This window comes from Bombus affinis, chromosome 16, assembly GCF_024516045.1.
Source record: "Bombus affinis isolate iyBomAffi1 chromosome 16, iyBomAffi1.2, whole genome shotgun sequence".
In the NCBI taxonomy this organism is placed as follows: Eukaryota; Metazoa; Arthropoda; class Insecta; order Hymenoptera; family Apidae; genus Bombus; species Bombus affinis.
The window spans coordinates 2,321,536-2,338,421 of record NC_066359.1 but is presented as its reverse complement, the minus strand read 5'-3'; the positions used below and the strand labels follow the sequence as shown (position 1 = coordinate 2,338,421).

Here is a 16,886-nt window from a genome sequence, read left to right as displayed (position 1 = left end):
AATAATTTTGCTCTTATATTCCTATTTGGAAAATATTCAGCACTTAGTTTTGAAGCAGTATTTAATAAAAAAAACATAAAAATCTATATATTTAATCACTATATAATAATGGTAATAATAATAGTAATAATGAATCATACTATATTAATTTTGTATTATATACTCTGTATTATGATTTATTACCTTACCTTTACTAAATTAATATGTTCATATGTAAATCATACTATTTTCAATTTTTAAAGAAGTATATTTATGTATTCAAAATGACTAATAAAATAAATAGATAACATTTTTGCTGTAAACAAACTGAATTTAGTTACACATTAAATAAAAATGTGATATTTATAAACATTAAATTTTCACTTTACTACAACAAAATTGATATAACAAAATCTAACGAGTCACATATTACAATTTAATATACAATTTATAAATGTCGGTTAGTATTATAAGTTTGAATTATAATATAATTGTAGAATTGTTGCTTTAGTTACCGATTTAAAGAAAAGTATGTATGTATGTATAATTTCATTACTTATCAGCGCAGCAGATAAGGTGTACGAAATTTTCCCTTGAATCGAATGTTCAAGATATTGACCTTACGCACCACATTTATCAATTAAATTAATAATGAAATTATACACCTATGTGTATTTTATTTATTCAACGAATGTATTTTTATTTTAACGAAAGTATGTCCAAAAGAATGGAATAATGAAATTAAAGAATTAACTAATAACCTTTTAGATGATTATTAAGAAAAATGTTTATTTTTATCTTCTTCTTATTTCTTACTAGAAGTAATATAATATTTAATATTAATGATAATATTCATAATATTATTTATTCGTACTATCCATGATTTGATATTAACAAAATAAATGAATGAAAAGCATCAAATTAAGTATGATTTTCGTTAATGCATTTTGTTAATACTAAAACACGAATAATAAAAACAGATAATATTATAAATAATAATACAAATATAAATAATGTTATTGTAGTATAAGTCTTACAGAAAAATATTCTCATTTTATCTTCCCTCTTCTTTTATATATTACACAATCTTATTTTGCCATTTACAAGATTATGTACGTTGTTTGACTTCTGATAAATCCTATTTCAACATTATTCTTAACCCAAACAATACTATAACATTTTTATCACATGGCCACCGTATTAATTAATAAGCTTTCGAAAATAGTATAATTCTATTTCGTTTAGAGAACAAAAATCACGCGACAAATATAATTATTTTTTCCTTCTTTTTTACATTCAACATAACGTTCCGTAAAAGTCTGAGAAATCCATTCCATTAACTTTAGTGTTTTTCCATATGCCTGTTATTCTCACATTAATCTATTGAAACAATAATACTTTTAGTGCTCGTATTTTGCCTTTGATCCACGTCACGCTCTGCAATTAAGAGACAAATGTTATTTACTTATTCACTGACCCGTGAATTACATATTCGTCTGCGACATTGAATATTATTGAGATAAAAAAACCGACAGAAATGTGAGAAACAGATACGCCAATCCGTTTTAATTACTTTGCACGTTATTAATATATATTTTGTTCTTATAGTTAATAGAAGTAATTTAAAAAATTTCTATACACCTGTGTCATTGGTTCTGAGAATCATTGCATCTCTTTTATCGCTTAGATCGTCTTACATTCGTTCGTGTAAGGAAATTTGTCAGTCCTCGGCGCACTTTTACTTGATATCTTAAGCTGCATATATAATATACATTTGATTGATACATTTGACCAGATTAAAAATTCATACTTCGATTTAAGAAATGACAGAGATATATTCTGATATAGAAAATAGTTCAGTATAAAAGCCAGCATAGAGGATAATTTAAAAGATTGCGGATCGATATAAGAATTACTAAGTTAAGTAACACTCTCTAATAATCGTAATATTGTTTCATTGATGTAGCTGCAAATAATAAAATTTATTTATTTATTAAATATCGTGAATTACATAATATACGTTCGAACGATTTGATTACAAATTTATACTTCAATTTCGAAGCGTTTATTGTTCTACGAAGAGGATATAATGTTAAACATACATGGAGGAATATACCGAGCCTGGTCAGCATATTTACTCGCTTCCAGATCATAGAAGAATTTTCCATTCAAATAACTCTCTTTACGTTAGCTAAGGTAGTGGGGCAGTCTGGAAAATTCACAATAGAGTGACTGAAACGTTCTACGATTTAATTAGAAAGGAACAGAAAGTAGAACACAGATGATTAATGATTGTTTCCATTAATAATGCTTAATAAAAAAGTAGACAGGAATACATAACGAATAATAATAAGAAATAAATGCATTTACCTCGACGCTAATAACACTATAATGAGGCTCTCAAAGGTGCTTGTCATCTTTTTAGATTACTAAACTATTATCAGAATTACATAAAATATATATATATACACAGATTGGGATAAAGTTCTAGCTTGGCCAAAACGACGTTCAGCACAGTCGTTGGAATATTCGAAACGTCCATCGAGCATTCAATGGGCTCATTCTGAAGCGTTCTTCGGACGATTCTCGCGTTTTTTAAAATGCGTGAAAAATAATTAGATCGTCCAACGAGACACGCTTACCAGGGGAGTCTTGAAGGCAGTTTTCAACTGGCCAATTGCATCGCGAGTATTTTAATTACTACGCGTGAAGTTGATATTTACCGGTCTAGGTGAATATTAAAATTTGGTAGATTAGCCGAAGGATGTCTAAATATTGATTTTCTATTGGTTTAAACATTGATCATGGTCGACGTGATCGGTACGATGACTTCAGGCCGCCAAAGGGTTAAACCCGCCACTAGAAACAAGTAGTAAAATATGTAACATAAATAATGCATCGTATAAATACGTAATAATAATAATCACTAATAACAGTAATAATAATAAATTCCAAAGAAAATTAAGAAAAATATTTATAATATTTGTATTGGTAGAAGCTTAAAGCATAAAGAATTTGACGATCGCAACAAGATTAACTCCGTGCATCTCGAGCCGACTCACGGATTACAAAATTTCTCCCAGAAATAAAATACGAAGATAATTGACGGTATCCTACTAAGAATCGAAATATTTCAAGTAGACGTAAACTGATCGCTATATGATTGCACGTACTAGTTTCAAACGTATGGAAATCGTATTCGCGCACAATCCTATGTCGAATCTTTTCCTTTCGACGGATGTGCCTGTTAATAATCAACCGTAAAAATATACAGGGATATTGATGACACACGGTATCTCCGTGAGCACGATGTGGGTCAGAGGTTCAGCGTGATTATTGTATTCCGAATAAGTATAAAAGCACGCGGTGGATCGTCAACCGGTACACAGCGACCAACTGAATCCAGGGTGCAGCCGAATTTTCATCGCGGGGATGTTCAAGTTGACTTTGTTAGCGGCGCTAGTCGCTATTTGCGTAGCGCAGAGCGCATCGTTCTCCGGAAGTCGCACCGCCGACATGGACTTCCTCCATAAGCAGAAGAAGATCTTCGATCTGTTGTTCTACGTTAGACAGGCAGACCTAAGCGATGCTGAATGGTATGACGTAGGAAGGAACTACAACATGGAGACAAATATGGACATGTACAAAGACAAGGTGATTCTCCATGTTCACGGTTTCATGACTATAATTATTCGAATTATACCTGTTACTATTTCATCGAGTCGATCCCGAACGTTTAACCATTATAATTTAACAACATTCGATTAAAATAACAATCGAACAAAGTAATAATTGTTGTTACAATATATTCTAATTTTTGAACATTATATATGTCTTGCATCTACTTGTTTCAGGATGTCGTACAAAAGTTCTTTTGGTGGTACAAGCAAGGAATGTTCCTTGTCCGTGATGCCATCTTCACACCATTCAACACCGAGCACATGTACGAAATGAGAATGCTGTTCGAGTTGTTCTACAACGCCAAGGACTTCCAAACATTCTACAAAACTGCTTGTTGGGCCCGACTTCACATGAACAGCGACATGTTCACTACGGCGTTCTCCGTTGCCGTGTTCTACAGAAGCGACTGTAAATACATGAGATTGCCAGCGATCTATGAGATCTACCCTAACTATTTCTTCGATTCAAGCGTGATACAAGAAGCACAATACTTGAAGATGTCTCAAGGTAGCTATACCTTCCTATTTTACAGTATTATTATAGAGTAAATGTAAGTAGTTACATATAGAGTAGTCAGGTAGAGTAGTTGAAAATAGTAATCTGAAATTGAATTTCAAATGATTCGTCTAATACATGAGTAGCAATCTATTTTTCGAATAACATATTCAGACTCTGTTTTCTCCTAAACGGGAATCTACGAAATATGGAAAAGGGAACGAAGGACATTTTTTATAAAGATTCTAATAGCAGAAAGTCTTGGAAAAGTCCTCATCCGTCGATTTTAGATAAATAAAGTCAACCTTGTTCTTTCAGGAACTGGTGCCGGAATGGGCAACATCGAAACTTACGTAGTATCCGCCAACTACTCGAGCAGTTACATGATGCCATACATGGACGACGAATATAAACTCGACTACTTCATGGAGGATATCGGAGTGAACGCGTATTACTACTACATCCGACAGATATTCCCCTTCTGGATGTCCAGCAGCAAATACAACATGCCTAAAGAGATACGTGGACAATTTTATTATTTCATCCACCAGCAATTATTGGCCAGGTACTTCCTTGAACGAATGTCGAACGACGTTGGTAAGATAGAGGACTTCGACTGGAACAAGTCAATCTACCCTGGATACTTCTCGACGATGATGTACCCCAATGGCATACCTTTCCCACAAAGAGACAGATATTCGGCTCTACCCTATTATAAATACAAGTATCTTAAGGTGAGCATTACATTTTATCGCAATAACAACGAGCTTAAAAGTTTGCTTCTTTACGACTAATTTAAGGAAAACAGCTAGTACTACTTAAAACCTGACAACCTTCAATCTAAACTGAAAAATTTCAACAATATAATTCACAAAGCCATCGTCGATAAAAGCCAAATTATTTACTTTGCAAGAATTATTAGCAGGAGCAAAATATGCTAACAACGGCCAATATAGATAACAAAGAAGAAAATCCAAAGTATAGGTTGAATCTTCAAAAAATAACAATCGTGATGTCCGATATGAAGAGTAAAATGAAAATTCAAAGTGCACGTTCGATTCTCCAGGAAATCAACGCCCTGGAGTTGCGTATAATGGACGCCATCGACTCTGGCTATCTGATAGACCAATATGGAAAGAAGGTAGACATCTACACACCGGAAGGTTTGAACATGCTCGGCAACGTGATAGAAGGGAACGTAGACTCCTGCAACACCAGATTCTACGGCATGTACGACGCACTTGCACGTGACATCCTTGGCTTCAACTTCGACTTCTACAACAAGAACAAGGTGATCCCCAGCGTTCTCCAATCCTACTGTACCAGCATGAGAGATCCGGCATTCTATATGCTTTACAAAAAGATCATGACTTACTTCTTCAGGTATGTTGGCTGTTTAGAAGATGTCAGAAAGATATGTGAACGACATCAGATCGTTATTAACGTATTCGTATCGTTACAAGCAGAAGTCTCGACGAAGAGCTAAATTTTGCTATCCTGCAACAAACTTTTCAATAAATTTATCAGTATCTTTCATAAGATTCAGCTTAAAAATAGTCTTATTAGATAATAATCATCTGTGCGCATGAATATCTGCAATTATAATTAATCTCAACTACTCTTTACAATAATTTGAAAGGTTTTATGTATTTTCTACTTCTTACTAATTGTTATGCATTATGTTCGCGCAGATACAAGAAATTCCAGTCTCAGTACTCTCAGAGCGAACTGCAAGTGCCAGGTGTGAAATTCGAATCCGTGAATATCGACAAACTGTACACGTACTTCGACACCTGCGACACTCTGATCAGCAATGCAGTATCAGTGGATAGCTTCAAGGGTGGAATGTACCTTCGTCTGAAGGCACGACGCGCTTGCCTCAACTACCAACCGTTCACCTACAAAATCAACATCAATTCTGACAAAGAAATGAAGGGAATGCTGAGAATCTTCCTTGGGCCAGCCTTCGACGAGGTACAACAGGATATGGTCTACTTACAGAAGTACTATTACTACTTCGTGGAAATGGACAGATTCGCCGTGAACCGTTAGTATCTTATTTATTTTTCTTTATTATTCTCCGTACGAATAATATATTATTCAATATGCTATTTAACGCTAATCTTATCAGGCCCGGTCAAATTTCAAAATTTATTTAAAGTTGTACATTCGTCGTTACTTTTTTTCTTCATCTAACTTTATGTAAATTCTTATATTATCTGGCTAATCAATTTCTCAATTTTTGTTAATATAACAACTTGCAGGAAGTTAGATGGACGAAAGAAATAACGACGAATGTACAATTTTAAATTAAATTTCGAAACCGGTCATTTGACCGGGCTTGGTAATGTTAATGTTAACCAGTTAGCTGTTGCGACCTGTTTGGAAAACGTGAACCTAAAACATATCGCAAAAAGTAAGCGATGACGAGTATACTCGTCCAACACAGAGTCTGCGTGTCTATTACAATATAGAATTAAGTTGTAACGAAATGACTGTTTTTTCAATGTTATTACCGGTAGGACTCGTCCTAACACAAAATATTGCAATTTCTTCATGACGAGTATACTCGTCAAAAACAGCTAACTTGATCAATCAAGCTTAAAGAACCTCTTTAGTTCCTGATCGATGCGATAAGACAGCTCACGATGAAGCAAGCTGTTTTCGACCTTTATTATTATTATTACTATTAGAAAATTAAAGATCGATATTCAATCGAGCCTTCTGTTTGCTCTCACAGTCCATTCTGGAAGCAACAGCATCGAACGTCGCAGCTCGGAGTCCCACATAACTGCACCTGGCATGATGTCAAGTGACATATACTACGACAAACTGAACAAGGCAATCAGTGGAAGCGAGCCGTTCACGTACTCCGAAAGGGTGTTCGGTTTCCCAGAACGCCTCACTCTGCCACGTGGTAAACCAGAAGGTTTAAGATACAAGATGTTCTTCTTCCTGAGCTCGTTGGAAGAAAGCAGCATGAACTCGTACGAAATGCCTCTGTACGGAAAGATGATGTTCGACAACATGCCATTCGGATTCCCATTGGACAGACCCATGTTCGCATGGAACTACACCATTCCTAACATGTTCTTCAAGGACGTGTACATTTACAATCGCCCGTACGAAAAAGAAAGGATGAATTACTAAACCGATGAGATTTTTATAAACAGTGTTTTCCCTTTATCGATTGTTAACGATCTTGTAAAAGATTATTCGAATAAAGAATTCTGAATGAAACGAACGTTTGTGTTATGTTTCTGTTTACGCGTTGGATTTCTATTATACACGTTGTATCAACAGCTTTCTTCATAAGATCATTCCAAAATTGATCAAATAATTTTTTAGTGTTATGCCTTCTAACTTTATCGATCTCCTCGTACGTTATATATTTATGTGTTCGTTTCTCGTATTAACGTGATCGTTAGCGATATCTTCAAGTAGTCGCAAACAGGTTCGAACACAGGTTCGAAGCTAAACGCGACATATTCGAACCCTATACGGATACTTGAAGATAAAGAAGGTATTCTTAACACTTTACCGACCGCTAGCAATTCAACAGCATACGCACGTCCGACCGGCATCTCAGGCGCAGATTCTCCCTGGCGCCGGCGTTGTTTCGGTTTAGACTCTCCAATACCATTCTTATTGTTCATCGCGAATGGCACGTTTTTCTAATTGATATAAAACTGTGGGAGCTTACAAAGCAACGCAACTGACGCAACCGAGCAAGGTACCTTAGTACTAAATAACAAATTACTGCTCAAATAATGGGAAAAATTGTCGACGACAAAAAGCCAATTAATAGGCTATCGGTCGGTAAGCGTCGATGACAGAAAACCGATTAATCGGCTATCGGTCGGTAAAGTGTTAAGTAGAATTTAAACACTGGCCGAACAAGTTTGAAACTTTACGAGTATCTATAAATCTCCCATTCGCTCAAAGCTATTTTTCTCGGCTATCGTTCAAATAAAATTTACAGCAATCCCATTCTACGATTCTGTATAATTTTCCTTTTGTAGGAAGAATTCAATTTCAACGACTGTACTCTCTCGTCGACGACGAGAATGGAAGTTGTCGAGACAAGAGTAAAGTCACCCTTGTGTTTGCGTTACGGTGTTCAAATTTTTATTCTGAGTTGTTCTAGGGATGTAAGCACGTGTTCCAAAAGAAGAACCCTTTGCCTGTATATTATTGTTGTTAAAATAAAGAGAAATATCCATTGTGCTACGGATGTTAGCGTTCCTAAACTCATTTTTTCCTAAACTAAGTACGATATTGAAACGATATTTTGGAACAATGTCTAGAACAGCTAAAACGATCGAACACGTTGATGAACATCGTCTAATGTAAAATATGTAAAATACGTTCGATTTTTAAGAAATGGAGGGCGAGTCAAAAATGCAAGCTTTCGCGGTTGCTTCCGAGATCTTTTGAAATAAATCATTATTCGCTTTGGAACAACGTAGAACAAACGTGAAACAACTTGGAACAGCAATAGAAAATACAAGATTTATACGAATTATAGTCGTAGATCGAATATCTGCTAAGTACAATGAACCAACTATCGCATACATTTTATTAGTAACATTCCAGCTCCGTGAATCTTGGATTGGTCTCGATGAAAATATTCGAACATCTACGCGGAACATTTGTATTACTGTGTTACGTGCATTAAAGGGGACTTTCTGAAATGAGGCACAACTATCGCGATTAGATGTAATAATAAAATTTGAAACCAATTCGTAAATAAACAAATAAAATAATAGAAGTTACAAGACATTTATCGCAAACACCCGGAGGAAAATTAGCATACAATATGAATAATAGTTTGAAACATACAATTAATGCTTCGAATATCGTGGCTTATTAATATAGCGAATAATTTATCATTCAAATACTATATGGATATCTTTGCGAAAAGTATGCTTCCAATAAATATCTCGTAACTTTTACATACATTTTCAGATGCCTTTCAAGTTTTATCAATATAATCACGTAGTCGCCTCTCGTGATATAATGCTAATGAACTTTAATTTTAATGTTTCTGGATAATATATGTATACATATAAAGTGTGTGTGCTCGAGTACTTTCATGAGCCACTATATACGTACTTTGATCAGGCAATAAGTTCACGAATCGCATCTTCGTACTTTTTTTCTCTCCAACATCCGCATCGTGTTCCCCGCGTCTGCTATCATTTTCAATCTTCTGTCTCCAAGCACAGACAGAGAACGCACTTTCAACGCACTTTCATCACCTCTTCCTACGAATACACATAACTTTAACATTTGACCGATCTATTAGATCGTCCCAAAAGTTTCTTTCGTTTTATGAGGAAATAACAGATGCACAACATTTTCTGTTTTATATTATTCTATTGAATCCTGTACGATCCATTTTATTCCATTGCTACAAAATAAAAACAAATAACATTGTGCATCTATTATTTCCATATAAAACGAAAGAAACTATTGGAACAGCTTAATACTTAAGAAATTTCACAGCAGCCAAACTTAAGAACCATACCGGTTTAAACATTCGTTTTTACATGCTGATTGATACTTTTCAAAGCTACTTATTCTTTAAGAATAAGTCGTTTTCGAGACTCGAGTTTTACTCTTAATTCGCCGCTGGCACAAAGTCAACAATTATAACGTTCACTCTGCAAACAACAAACTGAAACTGCTCTAGATCTACTCCTAACTCAACGTACTACATAAAACGAATGATGCAATATTTTTCAACATTGCAAATTATTATTTTTATACTTCCGATTGTAAGGAATACGCATTTATGAGAATATGCATTTCGAGCAGCTACAGAAGATTCCTTTTGTTTCATTTATTCCTCTTACGTTCGCAATCCCTGTCATTAAGGAGCTCAAACGTTGTACATATGAGCACGCCGAAAACTATAAAATTCTTAACACGTTGAAGGCGAAAAAAACAACACTCCAAATTGCCGCGTATTTTTGGAATGATCGGATGGATTCAAAAGGTCGTTCGGAATGTTCGTTCTGATTTACACTTCGATTCAATATACATTTACTGAATTACATAGCTGACACTTTGTTCCACCTATCGTTCAGGAACCTTCCAGGTTTCTCGGCGAAAAACTTTGCAATGTGATTTTTCATGTCGGCGAAATTTCTTAAAAATTGGAACCAACTTTCCCACCAGCATTTAACGAGTGTAATATTTTATTAAAAATCAAAGAGCATGTTTAAAGACACTTCTAGTGTGATATGCTTGAGGACAATCTCCCCAATGGAGAGGTACTGAGCAACATTTATTATTTTATTAAATTCCTTAAAAATCAAAACGAACTTTCCGAGCGACCAATATTATATCTAATATATTGATAACGGTTTCGCATTTTATCTATAGCATTCGTTGCTTTTTTTACTGTTTCATTCAACAGTAGTTAACGTTTTTATAGGATAGCGCATCAAATAGAATTCGCGTCTCCTGTCCATAAAATATTAGGATTTATAACTTGTTACGACGTTATCGCGTTTTTACTACTTTACAATCTATAGATCCATAGATTATATAGGATATTAATTAATAGATAGATAACTACATATGGCCAAAATCCACGCGAAACTACTTTTCTTAGATTTTGGTCACATGGCTATTGCAGCGTATTGCCAGTTTAATTCACATTGTGAATAGTTATTATGGCACGATTGGTCGAAAAATAGAGTTTCATTTAATAAAATATCCATGGCCTTCGAATCTCGTAAAAAGATTACCGCGAAGAAAGATTCCTCTCACCGTTACACGTGTCCCTTTAAACAGCGTGAATTTCGCTTCGAGAACCTTTTTCACGCTACAAAATAAATAAATAAGATATTCGTCACTTCGATATCATTTAGCTGGACCATCTTTTATGACAATGTCTCGCGCATAGTCTTGCACTATATCTTAAACATACTTCAGATGCAACTTAACATGTAAGAAGTTCGTTCACATTCGACACACAGAAAGTTCATTCGCTTCGACGATTTTTAACATCGTCGTGGTATCGGTTCTTACTCTATCATTCGCCAAGCCATTCGCAAACCGATCTGAGACAGCTAATTAGCGGATAATTTAAATTTATAATCTGTCAATTCCGTAGAGAAGGTAGCAAATGCTGCTTGTAATTATATGCAAACTATATGTATAAACTTGTCGTTAATTTACAAACTATTACAAAGGTACTTGAAAGTAATAGTGCATATGTACTAGAAATATATAAAAGAAAAGCCAAAAGTGCGAAACATGTGATAGGTATATTATAAGAAAGGATTTCTCTGACATCATCGTGTCATAGGTCACTAAACTCGATTATGATATAACGTAATAAGAAACTGTTTTAAATATTATGCAAAAACATGATAACTTCCAAATGATCTTCAACATGATCTCAGACAGTCTCCTTTTTTAATGGTTTTTCTTTTATCGAACAGCGTTTACTTTTATACTAATACACTAGCGTTTATGCTTTCCTTTCAATTTCTTCATTTAACGAAACGTTCCAATGTTAGGATATTTGGAAGCAAATTAATCTTTATTTCCTATCGTTATCCGAAATGATTAAATATCTGTGTAATCTTTCAAATATTTTTATCTATTATTTTCTATCGTAGCAGTTATTCTTCTTGTTTATTTGTCATCGTTAATTTATTCAAAAATGTCTAAAGCCGACTAGAAGAACGAAAAATTCTTAAATCAGAATTCTCGTTAATTGCAAATTGTGTAATTAAAATCGAATCGTTATCGTGCAAAAAATGATTCGGAACGTTTGCCGGGCGATTAGATGGACGTAGCGTTTGCAGAAACGAGCGAAAAATATTTTGTTAACGTAGGTCTTCGAATCAATCTCGACTGCGATAATATACGATAAAAATGGTTGTTTATTTCAACCAGAGACTGATTTTTATGTAATCGTGTTCTTTCCAGAAAAAATAGTTTCTTAACTTTTAAAATTCATGCATTCGAAATTGCAGAATTATTAGCCTGGTGCATATGAAGTTTGAAATTCTTCAGGTTTCAGTTCGACAGGACAATATTTATCCATGTATTTGTCACATCCCATATCACCGTAGTTAAATTTATTAAAAATCTCGATAGTGTATCCTTAATAGAATCGAAGAACATCTAAATACTTAAATACAAGGATATTTGAACGAACAATCCGTCTATAGCATAGTCCACTGTAACCATTAGCGTCCCAAAACGAACATGAACGCGATTAAAGTATCTACACTAGATCCTTCCTCCTACAGTAGCAGACAAAGGAAGGTTTGCAAGCTAAGAAATATGAAAAGACAGCATAATTTTACAAAATGGACTTATGTCTAATAATAATAAACAATATGTAGCGTCGAATAGACGGCTGTTATAAACATGGTAAGCAATTTTTAGTAGAAATTTTTAACAGAGAAGTTACTGAAATTCATAGTCTATCCATTGTTTCATCCGCCACTGCATCAACTAAAAATTAACCACAGCTATTTACCAAATTTCAAGTTCACAACGAACCGTAGTTCTTCGTTGAATTGCGAAACTTTACCGATATACCGATCGAATCAGCCAAATTGCATCCTTTATCTTTATCAGCAATTGCGACACGAAACCGAACGCGTGATAAATCGTTACTTTTACCACCCTCGCGACCTTACCCTAATTCGACCCCGATACAGATTATAGATTTGTTTATCGAAGTCCAAACATTTTGAGTCCGGTATATAAACTGATCACCGAACCGGTCTCCTCCAACCGCGGTTCAACGATGAAGCCCGCTTTAGTAATTTTCGCCAGTTTCTGCTTGCTGGCCCAGGCAGTGCACCAACTGCCCAGCCAGGTCGCTGACGCTACTTATCTGACTAAGCAGAAGAACATCTACGAACTGTTTTGGCATGTCGACCAACCCACTGTATACCATCCTGAACTCTACCAGAAGGCTCGCACCTTCAACATCGCGGAGAACGTCGTCCAATACAACGACCAGGTAGGATATACGGCTGACTCGTGAATAGACTGCAGATTTTTATATAAACTTATACCCTTATGAATAGGATTCAAGAAATAGAGATTCGTCTTGCATGTTAAAAATTACAACAAATATTCTGATGCAGATGAGTTACGTATCTTTGTATCTTTAAATTTTGCACAACAATTTATGTTCATATACCTTGTACATTTAGAAATTTCATTGGTAACGAGTAGACTACAGACCAAATAAATATGCTTGCAAATGTATATTGTTTTACAGCATTTCGAATAATTTCTGCAGCGTTGAACGCATTTCTTTTTCTCATATATCGAAACGCAAATCTCTTTAAAGGAAAGAAATTGTTTCTTTCTGTCTCCAAGAACTCTTTCGCATAAGAGTATTATTAAGTGAAAGCAGCAAAAGCAGAAAATCGAGTCTTATGTTCGGTATTCAACTCGCAAATATTAAAATCTGCGATCTATTAATTGGAAGAATCGTCTTCTCGCCGCTAACGATTAACATATAATTGATAATATAATAGGAAGCAGTGACGGAGTTCATTCAGCTTCTGAAACATGGAATGCTACCACGTGGACAAGTGTTCACCATGATGAACCCTGAAATGCGCCACCAAGCTGTGACGCTTTTCCGTGTTTTGTACAGTGCCAAAACCTTCGACGTGTTCTATAACACCGCTGTCTGGGCTAGATTCTACGTAAACGAGCTAATGTACACGTACGCTTTAAGCGTGGCTGTGATCCATCGACATGACACCAAATTGATCAAGTTGCCGCCATTGTATGAAGTGCTTCCACACTTCTTCTTCAACGACGATGTCATGCAAAGAACTTACGATATCGCTATGGGCAGCACAGGTTGGCTATGTTAATAATCTTTTCTTCTTTTCTAACCCCGCTCCATTCTCTCTATTGTTCTTGACCCAAGCGTATTCTTTTAACATTAAAAGATAGCTCAAGTCTGAGCTGAATATGAAAAAGTTGTTCGTATGCATGATTTTTGAATTTTGGATTTTACGTTAAACATGCTCTTCAAATATTAGAAACTTGTTTTGTTTGCTACGCAACGTTTTTGTTTGAACTTGAACAGTTGACGAGAAGAAAACCGTGGGTAATGTCGACCAATATGTACTTTTGGCCAACTACAGCGGATGGTATTTGACGAGGCACAATGTACCCGAACAGAAATTGAACTATTTTACCGAAGATGTTGGCCTGAATAACTTCTACTTCATGATCAACCATGATTTCCCACCTTTCATGTCTTCCAAGATGCTTCACACCCCACAAATCCGTGGTGAATATTATTTCTTCAGCCACAAGCAATTGTTGACCAGGTATGTTAAGAATTGCTCGATTATGCGTTGAATTTACTTCAAATAAAAATACGAATCTTGACACTTTCCTATGACATGAATAATATAGTGATTTGTATAAATTTTGGAAAAACAATTTATTTCACGAGATATGATTTCATTCGTATAAAAATGTAACAGAATAATTTATTTGTAAGAAGACGTTCCATTCATGCGAATGTAAATTCATTTCATAGAAATTTAAAATAATACTAATTAACGTCGCTTCTAATGGCTGCTATTTAAAATTCATGTTTTCAGATACTACCTCGAGAGACTCTGTAACGACATGGGTGAAATTAGTTACGTGAGCGTAAACCACCCCATAATAACTGGATACTATCCCACCATGCAATTCCGCAATGGGCTTCCATTCCCACAGAGAGAAGCCGGCGCTGTTGTGCCTCTTCACATGCAAAAATACGTCCAGGTAAGTTTTATATTCATTCAAGAATAATCGCCGGTCGAGAAGAAGGTGATTCGGAGAAGGTGGAAAAGATATATTTTTCGAAAATATAAAGTGAAACTTTTTCGTACGACCCATTGTTTTAGATCAAATTAAATCAAAATCAAATATGAAAATTCCATTCTACGTGCACGCTATTTACAGATGCTTCAGGACTTGCATACTAGGATCTCAACCGCCATCGATCTCGGTTTCGTCTTGGACACCAATGGTAACCGTGTCAATATCTACGACAAAAACGGATTGAACGTTCTTGGTAACATCGTCCAAGGCAACGTCGACAGCATCAATGTACAATTTTACGGACAGTTGGACATGCTCGTAAGAAAAATCTTTGGATTTGGTTATGAATCGAACGTCAAACACCAAGTGGTGCCATCTGCTCTCGAACTTTGGTCCACCAGTTTGAGAGATCCCGTGTTTTACAGCATCTACAAGACTATCCTCAATTATTACCACAGGTTTGTCTTACCTCGTTTAATTTCGTTGTTACATTTGTCATGTATCATTGTTACTCTTTTAAATCTCTCTCCAAGAGATCCCAAGAATAAAGGAGCCAATAAGTAAAGATTCTTCTTCCAGATACAAGGAAAATGTTCCCAGTTACACCGTAGATGAATTGAGCTTCTCTGGTGTGACCATTCAATCCGTAACTGTAGACAAACTCGTCACTTACTTCGATCACTTTGAGTCCCTGCTCAGTAACGGAGTGTCCGTTCGTGGCTACAAAGAAGCCAAGAACACTTTGATCCAGGCTCGTCAATACCGTCTGAATCACAAACCATTCACCTATCATATTACCGTCAACTGCGACAAAGCCACCACGGGTGTAGTTCGCATTTTCCTTGGCCCAAAATACGATGAATTTGGTCATGAAATTGACTTGGTCCACAACTACATGAACTTCATGCAGATGGATGAATTCATGGTTGACCGTACGTATATATATTTTATTATTCTTATTATTCGTCAATTCATATTAATTTTCACGTCCAACGCTAATGTTTGTTCGATTATTCGTGTTACAGTGAAGTCTGGAATCAACAAAATCGACAGAAGCAGCCACGAATCCATCTTCGTTGTTCCTGACGAGACCGCCAGCCACATTCTCTACAAAAAGCTCGTAAATAGCATCGAAGATGGCGCAACTTTCAAGTACTCTGAACAGCCTTATGGATTCCCTGAAAGACTCCTTCTGCCAAGAGGTAAAAAGGGAGGTATGCCCTACAACCTCTTCGTCATCGTTTCGCCGGTCAACCCGTCAGACACCGTCCAAGTAGATTCTCCCATATGGGGTCACATGACCGACGATGGACGTTCTATGGGCTTCCCTCTGGACAGGCCTGTCAGTTCTCTACTCTTCAACGTGCCTAACATGCATCTCACGGAAGTTCTGGTTCATCATGGAACTGAGCAGGAACTGAACACTGTCGATGAAACAAAACTTTCCATGTAGTTTTTCTAAGTTATTTCGTAAATATTAATTCTTTAATAACTCCTTAATAATTTCCTTAAAGAGGAAACGACAAAGAGATGTAGAAAGAGACGAAATAAAATAATGTAAAAATTATTGGCTTGGATGTTTGACTATTTTATTGTCCTATATTGCGATATATAAGCAACGTTAATCTTATCTATGAAGAATAAATATTGATATGGATACATAGAAGGCTCAATAGTTGATTAGCTTAGTCTGCTGATTTTGCTTCTTGTAGTTACATCACCAATTTTTAAAACTGATTATCCATTTCAAACATCTAATGTGTTCGCTTGTTTCTCCGGCTCTTATTTGATTTTTTGCATATCTGCATTTGCATCTGATGAATAATATTTAACGTAAAAGTTGAAGGAATGATATTTCAATCTTTTTGTCTTCGAACTTAACTCTTTGTATACTCACTAAAATA

General features: G+C 35.4%; 2 protein-coding genes and 1 long non-coding RNA gene across 10 annotated transcripts; 2 read left to right on the top strand and 1 right to left on the bottom strand.

The window, feature by feature from the left end:
* Nucleotides 1–332: 332 nt before the first annotated feature.
* On the bottom strand, nucleotides 333–9,872 carry LOC126925649 (uncharacterized). Of its 8 annotated transcripts, none has more exons than XR_007714031.1 (9): nucleotides 9,686–9,872; nucleotides 9,271–9,422; nucleotides 5,820–6,053; nucleotides 5,531–5,662; nucleotides 5,313–5,430; nucleotides 2,350–2,838; nucleotides 2,082–2,188; nucleotides 1,621–1,945; nucleotides 333–1,416 (listed from the first exon to the last, which is right to left on the bottom strand). It is a non-coding gene; the product is annotated as an uncharacterized LOC126925649 (long non-coding RNA). The 8 variants fall into 8 exon arrangements; XR_007714030.1 differs by having other exon boundaries at nucleotides 2,096–2,188; XR_007714034.1 differs by having other exon boundaries at nucleotides 2,096–2,188; nucleotides 5,531–5,652.
* Nucleotides 2,837–7,399, top strand: LOC126925637 (hexamerin-1.1-like). Its single transcript, XM_050741403.1, has 6 exons — nucleotides 2,837–3,633; nucleotides 3,834–4,167; nucleotides 4,474–4,889; nucleotides 5,222–5,538; nucleotides 5,847–6,202; nucleotides 6,896–7,399. Exons 1-6 carry the CDS (start codon nucleotides 3,412–3,414, stop codon nucleotides 7,303–7,305), a joined length of 2,055 nt encoding a protein of 684 aa, XP_050597360.1. The 5' UTR covers nucleotides 2,837–3,411; the 3' UTR covers nucleotides 7,306–7,399.
* A 3,036-nt stretch (nucleotides 9,873–12,908) lies between the features above and the next one.
* Nucleotides 12,909–16,549, top strand: LOC126925636 (hexamerin-like). Its single transcript, XM_050741402.1, has 7 exons — nucleotides 12,909–13,156; nucleotides 13,683–14,016; nucleotides 14,249–14,495; nucleotides 14,775–14,943; nucleotides 15,124–15,440; nucleotides 15,562–15,914; nucleotides 16,008–16,549. Exons 1-7 carry the CDS (start codon nucleotides 12,938–12,940, stop codon nucleotides 16,433–16,435), a joined length of 2,067 nt encoding a protein of 688 aa, XP_050597359.1. The 5' UTR covers nucleotides 12,909–12,937; the 3' UTR covers nucleotides 16,436–16,549.
* Nucleotides 16,550–16,886: the final 337 nt, after the last annotated feature.